The sequence below is a fragment of the Python bivittatus genome, unplaced genomic scaffold (genome assembly GCF_059951505.1).
Source record: "Python bivittatus isolate LINGU-HERP-01145 unplaced genomic scaffold, Pbiv_v1 ctg000020_np1212, whole genome shotgun sequence".
Taxonomy (NCBI): domain Eukaryota; kingdom Metazoa; phylum Chordata; class Lepidosauria; order Squamata; family Pythonidae; genus Python; species Python bivittatus.
In genome coordinates this window covers 68,177,192-68,191,409 of record NW_028277030.1, presented here as the reverse complement: position 1 = coordinate 68,191,409, position 14,218 = coordinate 68,177,192, and the positions used below count along the sequence as shown (strand labels likewise).

Genomic DNA, 14,218 nt, shown 5'->3' with positions numbered 1-14,218 from the left:
AAGTATAAGATACAGAATACACTTCTAGATGGAAGGATCTTCTTACTAAAATTGCAACGTGATTCCACCTTTCTCTCCTTGACAGAGTTATTGTGATAAGAAAAAGGAGAGGAGGAATGGATGAAATCACAAAAGATGATGAAGTCTGAACCTTCAATAAAATTTTGTAAATGAGGCAGAGTGATTGCACAATCTTTTTTTTAATCGATAAGCATCCAGAAAGAACTATCTAGAAAATCTAACCCACCATTCCAACATCACCACATCCTTTCTGCCCTTCAAAAGACAAAAATCCAACTCTTTCCGCCCAGTGGCTGAATTCTAATAATATATTAAGTCAAAGCCAAACAAACCATATTATGAAATTCTGGTTTATGAACCAAGCCAGTGTGTAAAGATTGTGAGCAACAAGCTAATAAGCCCCTAGGTCACATCTTTGTTTATGACTGATTTAAATTAATTAGCATCTCTTTGCTTTTTGTGATGAGAGAAGTCTATTTATCGATCCACTTTTATTATTTTTTTTTAAATGGTCAGCTTTACTGAACCACTTTGACAATATCTGGACTTATAATGAATAACTGCATTTTAAAAGGTTTTTTTTAGCTATTGTAAGCAGCTAACCATCTGTATATGTGTATGCTCATTTTTTAAAGTAGGAATCCTATTCTGCACAGAAAGATCAATATTCTGTCTAACAGTTAAACAGGAAATTATCTTCTCCTTACTTTGAATAAATGTTGAATGAAATATGATTTGCCTATGCTTCTGTGGTTGGTTAATTCTCAAATCCTCATCCTGATGGGTTAAGAAGACTTGTCCATTAACAATGAAAGGATAAGTTTTGAAAACCAAAGGAAAGGTACATGGTCCTCAAAGAAGTCTCTTTCTAGATATCCTTTCCTCTCTGGTGATTCAAATTCCAAATTTATAGCTGATTGCCTGAGGCCCTGTCCTCATTTGCAATTTACCATAGCAGTGTTATGCCTAATAATCCCACTTTTAGTACCACGGAGCTATTCTCATCTTGCTCCCAACCTATGTATGAAAGAGCCTTAATCTGACACTAAAGGCTTCCCCATGGGTAACTTACAATGCTCTCCACCTATCTGTGAACCAACAGAAAACTAAAAGTCTCCTCCTTGACAATCCTCATTGCCTTTGTTATGGCTTATAGCATCCTCATTTCTCCTAGCAGGAAAGGCTGTCCCCTTCTTTGACTGGGTTAGGAAGGGTAGCAGATGAAGGGAAAAAGAATTTCTCTTAATCATCTGGCACAGGGGCTGATTTAATACAACAAGAAGGCAATTGGGAGATTGTAAAAGGAGGCACTGAGAAGTTACTTCTCAGTTATTTCCTTTCCCACTAAATTCTTTTTGCCTTCCACTCCACACTGTCCTCCCACTAATTTGTTGCTTGAACTGAAATATACTATAATTGCTCAAGAAGGCAACACTTTCTACTTTATGTATACCTATCTGAAAAATCTATTAGTGATCTAAGTTTTCTCATTTATGTGTCTGTTTATGGAACACAAAGAGAAAGTACATTTCCATATGTAACATAAGGATTTATACCAAACTATGAGTTTTACATAACAACCTCTATTTGCTGGTCAAGAAGTCATACAATTTTGTTAGGCAGACATTCAGGAACTTTAAATCAAATAAATAGCAGAAAGGCCTAGACTTTGAAAAAAGGAATAATTTGTTGTATTAAATCAACAGATAGTAACACACTAATGGATTTCCTGGTTTTAACTATTTTTTTCCTAGTTAAGCTCAAGATAGCAGACAATAAATACTGCAAAAAGGGATGCAAATGAATACCAACTTAATTCAGCATGATAAAAAAAAACCTGAATCACTTATAAAGGCATGAAAATACTCTGAATTAACAAGTAACTGCTTCCTATTATGTGGTCTATGAACATTTAGCATGAATTAACATCTCTTGGTTGAAAATTGAGTTGGAAAGAAGAGATGCTTTACTTTCCCTTCTTTAATAAAAGAGACAAAGTGCAGTTACTCAAAGACTGGAATATACTGGAGCAATGGAAAATGTTTCAAAATGATAATTATATACTTTATACATGACTAAATATCGCCACAGTTTAGTCCATAAAACTGTCAGTAAGAATTTGTATTCACGACTAACAAATATAGCATTATAGCCAAGTTGCATGGAGAAAAGCAAAAACCATGCAGCGTTTCAGTAAGGCATTAGCGGGATGAAATCAAATACTTCCTAAGCAGATGACTGCTTTCATCATGAGACCCCTTCTCTCTTCCTCAAATTCTCCAAAGGTTGCTTTGAAGAAGTTTTGAGGTCTTGCAAAAGGATTCAAAAGGAATACCAGATTTGCCCCCTTTCCTCCTTCATGGTTGGAATATTTTGTTGGTGGACAATTTGTTAACTGAAAGCAAAGAACAGTTCAAGTGAACTTGCTTGAGAAAAAGCATATTTGCAATATTGAGAATTATCTGCCTGCCTACCTGTCTGTCTAACCTTAAAATATCATGCAAACATCTATTTTATAGATACTAATACAGCTCACCGGTCCATGAGTTTAAATGTAGCAGAAAGCTAACAATCGCTCTTCTGCTTAGCAAGTCACTTGCTTATATAATCAATGTCTTTGACTTGAGAGTCACCTGTGAAGCAGGTGGAATGCGGAGGAGGCAGGGAAGAGAACCCTTGATTAGCTGCAGTAGCAAAATCAATCTCTTCCTCCTTTGGCAAATGATTACAGGTATGATAATGTACAGTTTTGTTTACTTTTAATAATGCATGCAGTATTCTCTCTCACATACATGCACAGAATGCTGGAAATCAGGATTTTTAAAGCTGCAATTTTAGTGCTGATAGTAGACATGCTTGATACTCTGAGATTTGGCTAATTCTGATCTGCACATATTTTTATGACGAATCCACCATACCAGAACGATGTTTTGTTGAGAAAAATATTCTGGAATTTTAATCTGGAGCTCTAAAGAGTCTACTTTTCATGAGGATCTTAACTGCTGATGGTTTATTGCTTTAAAAACTGTTATATTTAACTGCTTTGAAACCAGTTAAAATTATTCCTTATTATGAGTATCTATAATATAAGGAAACCTATTTAGATCTTTATCCATAACTTTCTAAAAATTCAGTCTCTGCACATTTTAGCTACCATTACAGCAGCCTTGAGGTTAAAATATGGTCTACTTTCACCACAAGGAGTTTGCTTTCTAGTTATGATTAAGTTTTTCCAGGTATTATTTCAAGCAAATATTTGCTTAATTAGGAAGCATGTAAGATGATTAAGAATATTTTATATGTAAAAGAAGTGAATTAAATTCACTTATGACTGATCATTTCCTTATCCATCCAATATATTTTAATTTCATTTTGATAGGCTCCAGTGTAGAAATTAAACAAGAATTTAATAATGTGCTAAGGACAGAGAGCAGGAATACCACATCAGTTTTCCCAATAACAAGAACTTAAGCAATATTGGAAGAAAAGCAATGTGTAAGAAATGATAGTAGAAGAAAAAAAAACCTATCAACAGTATCAGTGCTGAAGTGGAGCTAAGGATGTCTAAAGCTAACTCTGAGAAGTGGGAAGAAATATTTTTTGACTCTAAGTAAATAGAAAAAAAATTAAAAACAAAACAGAGCTATTCATTTGTTCAATGTTAAGGAGTGCACAAAAAATTAAATAGTGCAAATTATCTGTCAAAGAATCTGTGAAAAGGATAGGAGAGACTGAAAAGGGGAGTATGGTTTGTTTAATATTAAATAAAATTAAAATTGCCAAAATCCTTCAAATATGCCAAATCTCAGGTGTCCAGCTGAAATCTTTCATGATACCTTCTAAGATTTGATGATATTGTGAGACTTTGGCCATTTTTTTTTAAATGTATTTTTTATTGTTATTTTGACACCTAGACCTATCATCTGTAGAATCTTCTTAGATTACCAGTGATCAAAGGAACCATTAAACTAGAGAAACCAACTGAATACAACAAAGTTTATATATGTTCAACCATATTAGAAGTCTACTGTAATAACTTACTGTATCTCAGAAAGATTTTACAAAATAGAATTCACACTTGAAGAATTAATTGAGCCACCAAATTTCCAGATGTATTGTTAATAAATATTAATCTACATACAAACACATGCTATGCCTTCACGAGCATGCCGGGGTTCACATCCTGCACACTTCCAGCCAGTAGATCCAGGTTTGCACATGCACTGTCCAGTGAGAGGATCACAGGGAACAGGCAGTGAACCATGTGGATGACACTCACATTCTTGACAAGATCCACCAGGAATTTTTGGATTCCCAGTGTATCCAGGAGAACATCTAGAGATTGAAAAATGTAATAAAAAGTAACTTGAGAATTCCAGTGCAAATGGCTTTCTGTGAATGAGTCACAAATATACTCATGATTAATTCTATTATTTACTTTTTTCATTACACATTTGAGAAATGGGAAACAATTGTGTTCGTTGAATATATAAACATAAGCTAAAATTGATGCTGTTTTCCACATTAACCTGAAGAATAATTGCATCAAAATTCAAGTATATACAATTTAAAACACATAAAACATTATGCATTGGGAGTAGAGGAAGAGTATTCTTATTCCCTATTCAGGAGCACATGATGACAGCCAGTCTTGCATATAAATCAACCATTCCATAGATTATGTCTTATGCATTTTACTCTGAACTATTTTACATTCCTTAGATTCTTAATATGCATTTGTTTGATTTTCTTCTTGAAATTTCTGTACAAATATTGAGTTCTTTAGTCAATTTATTATAATTTTCAATTGCCTTTTTTCCTACAAGGACACTTATTGTTTCTCTTATTTCACTTATTTCACTTATTTCATTCCATTACTATTTTTTTATATATTTAAGATACATTAAACATTTAGTTTTACTGTCCACACCTTTAACAAACTGTGCTTTACAAATAATGTGCTTATGGATGTAAAATGGACATGCTGGCTTTTGTAGTACTTAGGTATAGGGAAGAAAGAGACTGTTTTCTATTGTTTAATATAAAGTTATGAAGGAAATACACCTAATCAAATAGCTATGCCCAGTGAAATATGTACCATATCCTAGAAATCAAATGGCTCATGAAACAACTGTTAATCAGTTGGAAAACCTGCACATAATTTATCACTTTAGGGTCACAGAATAAATTATGAGATAAAAACATATTTTTTTCATTATAATTGCTAATAGAAATAAAAGTTTGTGGAATGGATTTTAGTTAGACTAACACAGAGATACTGGATATATCCTTATTTGTACCTCTATTGTTTCTATTTGTACCTCTATTGTGGCCTGTTTCTTAATAATTTCATTTTGATTCTTTTAAATTTTATCTCACCTTACCTTTCACAGTACTGTCCTTCATATCCAGGTGGGCAAGCAGTGCATCGGTAATCATTAACTCCTTCAGTAATACACGAAGGACTAAAACTTGAACAAAAAACCAAACACAGTTATATCTCTCCTTCACTAAAAACATATTGGCTTCAAAGAAGAGCTTCACAGATATTAAATCTCTGCTCCTCTAAGTCATGCTATCATATAAAATGGTTTATTTCTAAAATAACTTAAATATATGCAGGTGTCATATATCCTGCATGATATAGAAGATTATAGTGTTTCTAGAAGTACAATGCACACGATTTTAGAGATTAAACAACCATGAAACTAGGAGAAGATCTTAAATCTATTTGTATATTGTTTTGGAAGACATAATTTGAGAGGAAGGACTCTGTACATTGACCCATCTTTTACAGTTTTGAATGGGATGAAAGTTCAAAGAGTTTCAATAGATAAGCCCACCATGAAGTTGCAACATTCCTGTCACAGCTCACCATAGCATTTTTTAAAAATCTAACTTTAAAAAAACATGGCCTTCTATTTATTACAAATAATTTCTCATATATTAACATACTCATATTTTCATAAAATGATTTCAGATTAATAAACATATGTACAGACATTCAACCAACAATATCTAGGTTCAGGTCACACTATAGTCAAAGCATAACTTAGGAGATTGAAAGAAACATAAATTCCTTTCATTACAAGTATTAATGAAGTTTATGGAATGGATCTCTCCTACTTAGGTTAACACAGACATGTTTGATACATGCTTATTTGCTATTCCATTATGGAAGACATGGAAGGTCACCATGAAAACCTCTTGAATAACTTTTGGGTTGGTCTGAGGAACTTTCTGTGAACTTTCTGTGAATTCCAGGAAGGAAGTGGTGGTGTTAGGGGTACATAAATTTAACAAATAGTAATACAATGTCATCTCTCCCTTGAAGAATTCTCAGGTATGCATTTTGCTGTCCACAGTGGCACTACTGTTTCCTTCAAAATGACGAGTATGGAGAAGCCCACAATTTCTCCCTTTAATTTTAAATATCATTTCTTGGCATATAATATTTGTTAGGAATTCTTGTGACAGATAATTACTATTAGATTTTTTAAAACTTTTTTTTTTAAGCAATTAGGATGTGGTAGTAAATTGAGGCCAGAAGTTTTGGTACCATTGCTTATCACTCTCACTTCTTGTTTTTCTCATACATCGTTTGGGCTTGTGAAAAGAATGTGTATACTTTTGTCACCTAGCAAGTAAATACATGAATTGTAAGCATATAACTACGAACCTTCTTTCAATAGGAATTATAAGGAAACATGACTTTTAGTAGTTGAGGTTATTTGAGCAAAAGATATGGCAGTCAGTTTGTTTCTGTCTTCATAGGAAACCCCTTGGGAATCATATTTTCAGTATCCAAAAGTATACAATTGAGGATAAAACACAACATATGCATTTATATCACACATACAGTAGATATCATGCACAACTCCTGCTCACAGTGTAGTAACAGCTGCTTTCTAAGCAAGGCAAATAAGTTCTTTCTTCCCCCTTTTTTTCTTTTCTATTTCAACTCTTCCATTCCATTGTATATTTTAGGACATAGAAATATCAGTTTGGGTTCTTAAGGCAATTCCTCCTGCATTTAATTCCCAGGACGTTCCACTTATTTAAATGTTGCATTATACAAAATTAAGCCAGTTTTGTATAAATTTGGGGGGATAATTACCAATCTGCTCTAGAAACTGGAATTGCTGGACCGATTTATTGGTAATTCTCTGAACACTCAGAAAGCTAATTTGGCCTAGAGTACAAGGATGATATTGTATGTTCAGTCCTGGAGCAAAGATAGTGCTGCAATCTTCAGGACTATTACATCTCCACTGGTAATACTCATTTATTATACAGAGATAGCATGTAGAATGTTGCACTCTAAATTTTATTGGGTAAATCTAGTGAATCTGAGGAAGAGTTGAACCAGATGTATTGAGATTAAAACTCCAAGTATTTCTATCTAGCAGAGGCATCTGTTTGCAAGTCTGAAATAAGTAGATTCATCTAAAAACACAGTGATCAACTGAATTTTTCAGCTATCCCTAGCTTTCACTATCAAAAGTTCATATTAAAATGTAAAAATGTGCCAGTGTATCTTTAAATATAGGGTGAGTTTTGAGAACACAGAATTCTTTCTGCTTGCAAAACTGCTTTTCTGAACATTAACATGTAAATATAATAGAATTCCTATGTGGTTTGTTAGGTGGGGTCTGAAAATAACGGTCCCTATGATATTGGCAGAATGATCATGAAAGAAGGCTCAATGTTTACTTGTGGTGACCTAAAATCTAGCCCAGTGTTTCTCAACCTTGGCAACTTTAAAGTGTGTGGACTTCAACTCCCAGAATTCCCCAGTCAGCAATGGGAATTCTGGGAGTTGAAGTCCACACACCTTAAAGTTGCCAAGGTTGAGAAACGCTGGGCTAGCCAATACATTTAGCATCTCTGGAAGTATGTCAAGAGAAACGGGAAGAATTCAACTGATGGACGTATGTGCCATTACATTTGCAATTATTTGCACAGGAAATGCTGACCCAGATTAACGCAAAAGAAGCACTATGGCATTTGAACCCCCTACAAAAATGTTCTTTTCCTACAGTAAGAGTCAGCATCCTCCTCTAACTTGCTTATAATGCATTGAATCAATAGTGCTTGAATGAGTAATAAAATTATGCAGTTGCAAAAAATGTAAACAGATTGATCACTCACAAACTCATTATCATCACGTTGTCAATTCACTAAAAATAGACCCACAAATCAAATCACATTATCTAGACCTGGACTGTTTTTATGTTACACTAAACAGTGAAAACTGAATGTCAGATGAAGAAACAGAAAAGCATTTAAAATTTTTAAAGATGCAAACTTTTACTAATTTTTAGGATCATGGCCTTTTGCCAGTGGGGGAAGTTAAAACAGAAAAGCACATTATATTGGACCTTTTATTTTCACTGTTTCATAAAAATCCAGGTATGTTCAACTAATCAAATCTGATTAGTCTGAATACAGGCATATAAAAATTGCTATGCTAGATCAGAGGAACCACTTATTGTATATCTTTCAACCCTCTGTTTTGATTAGTGATCACCCCAGATACTATGATATGTTCAGAAGCATAATATGAGCACAGTAGAATCCTTCTAATTATATTTCCTGTTAACTGGGATTCAGAGGCTTACTGCCACTGGAGATAGTATATAACTAATATGACTAGTAGTCATTGATAAAGCACTGAGAAATGCCAAGGGTTAAATATAAAATCCTCCAAGATGCAAAGGAATGAGAAAGATTTGGACTGCCTGATTTGAAATTGTATTTTGCAGCCTTCTGTTTGGTTTGGATGAAGGAGTGGGTGCTGCTGAGATATAAGAGAATTTTAGAACCCAAGGGCATGACCTGAGGTTCAGATGGCATGGCTTTCTATGGTACGATAAAGTTAAGGTTAATGTAGCTTTTAAAAATCACTATATTAGAAATGAGGAATAGATACAAACCCAGATTGTGCCCGAAAACGCCTTTATGGGTCTCAACACAAGAAGTATTTTATAGAAAAGAAGCAGCAGGCAAATAAAGATGGTTAACATCTCGAGAGGTGTTAGAGCACAGAAAATATAAGAAGAAATCAAGAGAGCAATTGACTATAGAGGGATTAGTTTTCAATGGATTTTATATGCGCAGTTAAGAGAAAGATTTAAGGTAGATAACAGGACATTTGGAATTGAACAGCATAAGACAACATTTGAAATTGAACTGTGTACAAATGAAGAACATATAATTGCCAAAATGTATAAATTTTTGTTGAAATTTGAAACAGAAGAACAAATCAAAGACTGTATGATAAAATGGGCTAAGAATTTTGGATATAATATACTGATGGAACAATGGGAAAATATGTGGCTGAAAGGACTGAAATTTACATAATGTTATAATCTAAAAGAGAACTTTTATAAAATGATGTGCCGTTAGTATATGACTCCAGAAAAATTATTCAGAATGTACAAAGGTATCTCAGATCTATGCTGGAAATGTGGACAACATGAAGGGTCATTTTATCATGCCTGGTGGACTTGTGAAAAAGCCAGGAAAATTTGGGTTCAAGCGTACACAGTGAAACAAGGATTTTCAAGATCAATGTTTAACTGAAACAAGAACTTTTCTTGCTGGGACTAATGGATAGCCAGTTAGAAAAGAGCTATGGAACACTGTGTTTATATATGATAACTGCTGTGAGACTATTATATGTGCAAAAATGGAAAGACCCTGAAACATTCACAATGGAGGAATGATCGGTGAAGATGATAGAATTAGCAGAGATGCCAAAATTGATTTGTCTGATTGAGGAAAGGACAATAACCTCATTTATTAGTTATGGACTAATAAATAGACTTTTTGCTGAAGAAAAAAAAATGAATTTGTGCTTTATGGGTTTGATGATTAGAAAGGGTAAACTATGGAAAGAAGGAAATTATGATGTAATCTTAGAGAGAGAGGGTAAAATGCAGTTATAACTGCTGTTAAGAAGATCGGAAGCTGATTTTTTATAATCTTTTCTATTTCCTATTTTATTATCTATTCATTATTTTTCTTTATTTTCTTTATTTCTTCTCTAAAATTTGTATTGTTTTTATCTTGTTAAAATTTCTTTAATAAAAATTATATATATAAGATAAGCACTGAGAGCTTTATTCTCCTTAAATTCATCTAATCTACTTATAAAGTTGCACAGTTACAGGAACTGCTATAGCATATATTTGTGAACTCCATGCATTAACTAATTCCTTTTATCTGTTTTAAATCTTCTACCACTCACCTTCATTGGACATTCCTGGGATCTAGAATTAACTTCTACTATACTATGTCTAATTCGATAACTTTGATCCTGTTCTCTTTTCTTACTTTTGTCATAACAAGAAAAGCCCAAATATACCTTTTCTCCTGCCTCTGGATTATTTTAGTTTTCATTTTCTGCACATACTCCATTTCTACAATATCTTTTTTAAGATGTGATGACCCAGAAACATAGTTATACTTTCATTCAAATTGGCTATAGATTCTCTAATAATTAGAAAATAAAAATATTTCTATCGCGTTTTCAGTGTTTAGAAAGCACTGTGTGCCTCATCTAGTTATAATCCCTACAACTACTTCTAAAATAGATCAGCACTTTTCTTCCTATATTGCAGTGGGATGGACTGAAGTTGAAACAGTACTGTATATTGCTTAGAGCCACCTAGTGAAAACCTGGGAGAGGCAAAATTCAAACCAGGAACTTTTTCATTCATAGCAAAATCTCTCCACTGATAAGCTATATCAGTTCTGTAAATCTATGCTATCCAATGATACAATATTGTGTGGAACTGAAACCTTCTAAGCCATGCTTACAGTATAAAAACATAGGATGAAGTAACTGGGTTATGTAGCAGGAAAATTGTGATGCTTGTTTTCTTTTTGTCTAGATAAATGTAATAGAAGTGAAAAGGAGGTAGGTGATCATTCTAGTCTTGTAGAGTGTTGCAAGCTTGAGATAGATATGCATACAGAACTTCATTGGGCGGTTTCCCTTTGAAGAAACATATGGACCAAGATGTCAATGAATAGTCTAACCCATGTGTGAGATGTGTATGGAGTATTAGTGTTGTGTGCACAAATGCACATGCAGCATTAAACATTTGGTAATATGTTAAGAACAGATCAAATGGAGTGGTGAGATTTTCAGCCCTGCAAAAGATAGAAATCATCATTGTGTATCCTTTATATAAGTAATCTGATACAAGATTTAAATAGGATGAGAAAAAATAGACTTCTTAGCATAAAATTAATACAATTTTAAGCTGCATTTGCAGAAGAATAATGGGATGAGACAATCATTAGCATGACATACTCAGATAAATTGATTCAGTATTGCCTTTAAATTATGTGATCATTCACAGGTTGTCCCAGACCAACATAACATTAAGTAAGGACTCAATACATTACAAAACCTACTGCATGGCACTGTAATGCTTTTATCGCAGCACAAAATATGAGCACAAGCTTCCCTACAGCTCCCTTGTGACTGCATCGAACTTGAGAGCTGTATTGTAGTTTCACTTGTGAGAATAATTTTTATAATGTTCATTCATTATCCACTGACTATTACATTTTCTACTCTTTATGGATTTCTAAATAGCTAACTAGCCTAGAAGCAATTTCTGAGGAAGACATTTTAGCAGAGGTTGTTCAGTTGCTACTTAGTGTGATATGATGGACAGGACTTCACAAAGGAACCCAAGGAAAAGTTAGACTAAAGACAGAGAGAGACAATGTGGTATTGTGGTTATGGTGTTGCATTAGGATGAAGTCCATTCTCAAGCCCTGAAGCTTCCTGGTTAACTTTGGACTTCTCTCTTTCAGCCCAATTTATCTCACATTGTTGGGATAAAACGAGAGAGGTTACTGTATAAGCCCCCTTGAGGTCCTATGGAAAAGTAGAATACAAATGTAACAAAGGGACACAGGTAATCCCTACTTACTTGTTGCTTGATATGGTCAAAGGGCAGGCACAAGGCTGGCAGTCATTGGGATTTCCTCTAACAGTCCCATAGAATCCAACAGCGCATCTTTCACACTGGTCACCATAAGTGTTGTGACGACAGTTCTGTGGGGAAAAGCAGAGACGAGATTATTCTAGTTCCACCACAAAGTAATAGCTATGGTGATAATGCAGTGGTGATAATCACTGGTGATAATGCAGTGATATTTTCCATTCCAAAGAGTACAACTCAAACCCCCTAAAATCTAAGAAAAAATGCAAAGATTTCCCCAAAGCCCACAAGTTTGAAAATGATAATCTTCCTCAAAGGTGCACTGCACCACACTCAAGAGAAGTCACAATGCATTATATTTTGATATATTTGTGAAAATTCTAGGGTTTTATAAAAAATTGAAAAAAAAAAGTTCATGACCCAACTCACATTTTTGGGTCTGGATAAACCAATCTGTTGAAGAATAACTGGTTTACAGCATTTGTGCTGCTTTTTTTTAATGTAATGGAGATACAGTACATAATTTAACTGGAGAAGTCAGGAGGGAATAACTAACCCTTATAGTCTTATGTGTTATATAGCACAAAAGCTTCTCCTTTCTCTTAGCCTTTGCCCAATCCCGAGTTGCAATAAACTGAGATAGTATTAAGAATCTGAAAGTCCAAGTTTGGTTATTTTTCTGGGTCTGCTTTAAGTTCAGTAAAAAAAATGTTCCAAGATCTGTATTTCTCCAGAAAATCTATATTAATTGAGAAAAGCTTACCTATCTCTCATTACAATACTAGAAATTTAGAAAAAGTATGCTAGAAATTAGTAAAGCTATTTTGACAGATAATTTTAACATCCTCATACACTTACTTATTTGTCCACCATTTTCCCATAATCATCTATTATGTGGTCTGTTTTCTTGCCTTCTACATCATAGCCTTTTGCTTTTGCAAGTATGGTAGAAAGAGATAGCTCTGATAGTAATACAAATCACTCTCAAGAAATTATCAAAAGTCATTGGTGCTACTAAGTCTGGATCACCAGATGCAGATGGAGAAGCCCCACATTCTTCCATGTAGGGGGGCGGGGAATCAAGTGAGACCCTTTTCTACCTTGGCCTCAGCTTGTTGGTTCTCTGTCACTTGAGCCGTACTCAGAAAAGTTAGATGGGAGGAAGTGAAGGCAGAAGAGAAAGGAGTGGAGCAAGAATAAATAAAATAAAATAAAATAAAATAAAATAAAAATGAAATCCTCTGAAACCATCTGGTGGAGGACCCCCCCCAACCCTGGCAGCATCACTATCAACAGTTTATGGTAATCTCATGTGAAGACACACGTTTTTCAGCAGACATCACACACTGCCACTATGGAAATGCAGCCAACCAAGTTTGGGGAGCAAATACACATTTTTATTTTATTTTCCACTGTAGAGCTGCTGCTGCTGTTGTTAAGTCAGTACGTATTTTCTGAGCCTAACGTAAATGAAGTGAAAGAATAAAGGTGGCTTTACAGAAAGTAGTTGGTATTTTAATATGTTTTACAATTAAAATAATAAAATCAGTAGTAAAAATAACATTAAAATGCTATTGTCCAACAGCTCTTTTTGACTTCGGCTGCAAAGTTGTTTTCAGAATAATGAAAATAAGAATGGACTAAATCACCTAGGAAAAGCCTAACCCTTATACCTGACAAACTGAGGTTTCAGGATCACACATTTCACTATGCCCATAGCATGAACACGGGACACAAGCTCCGAGAGCAGGGCCTGGCCTTCTGCCAGAATGTGGAGAAGCAAGTCTATAAAAACCTGGGGAACAGGCCTGCAAGAAATGAGAAAAACAAACACAGTCCATGATATGTTATTTATCCCATTGCTTTTGACAGACACCCTTCTCCTCCTTTCCACCGAATAACTTTTTTACACAAAGCACAGGACACCTTAAGTCTATTAGAACCATTCCCAGTTGAAAACATGGCTGCTGGATTCCTGAAGTAGCAAACAACCCATTTCATTTTACAGCTTGAAAAGCCTTTATGATTCATACATATTGCTTACTTTTAAAACTTTATTAATAAAGAGGAAGCCCTTTTAGCATATTAAGGGCACATGTATCTGCTCCTCTCCCTGAGCAAACATAAAAATTGTTCCTGCACATTTACAGTATGATTTAGTCGACACACGAAAAAAACTACCACAGAGAATGCAGCTTGGTTAGATCAATGGATATTTGTTAAAGCAATTC

At 34.3% G+C, this 14,218-nt stretch overlaps 1 protein-coding gene across 4 annotated transcripts in view; it reads right to left on the bottom strand.

Moving 5' to 3' along the window:
* LAMA2 (laminin subunit alpha 2) overlaps positions 1 to 14,218 on the bottom strand; it is a 426,899-nt gene that overhangs the window by 104,674 nt on the left and 308,007 nt on the right. For 3 of the 4 annotated variants that reach the window (XM_088140697.1, XM_088140685.1, XM_088140689.1), the window contains exons 29-32: positions 13,661 to 13,795; positions 11,976 to 12,100; positions 5,406 to 5,492; positions 4,163 to 4,356 (exon numbers count right to left, since the gene is read on the bottom strand). In XM_088140697.1, the coding sequence (XP_087996823.1) occupies positions 4,163 to 4,356; positions 5,406 to 5,492; positions 11,976 to 12,100; positions 13,661 to 13,795 (541 nt within the window). The remainder of the gene's footprint in view (positions 1 to 4,162; positions 4,357 to 5,405; positions 5,493 to 11,975; positions 12,101 to 13,660; positions 13,796 to 14,218) is intronic. The other variant, XM_088140691.1, reaches the window with a different exon arrangement.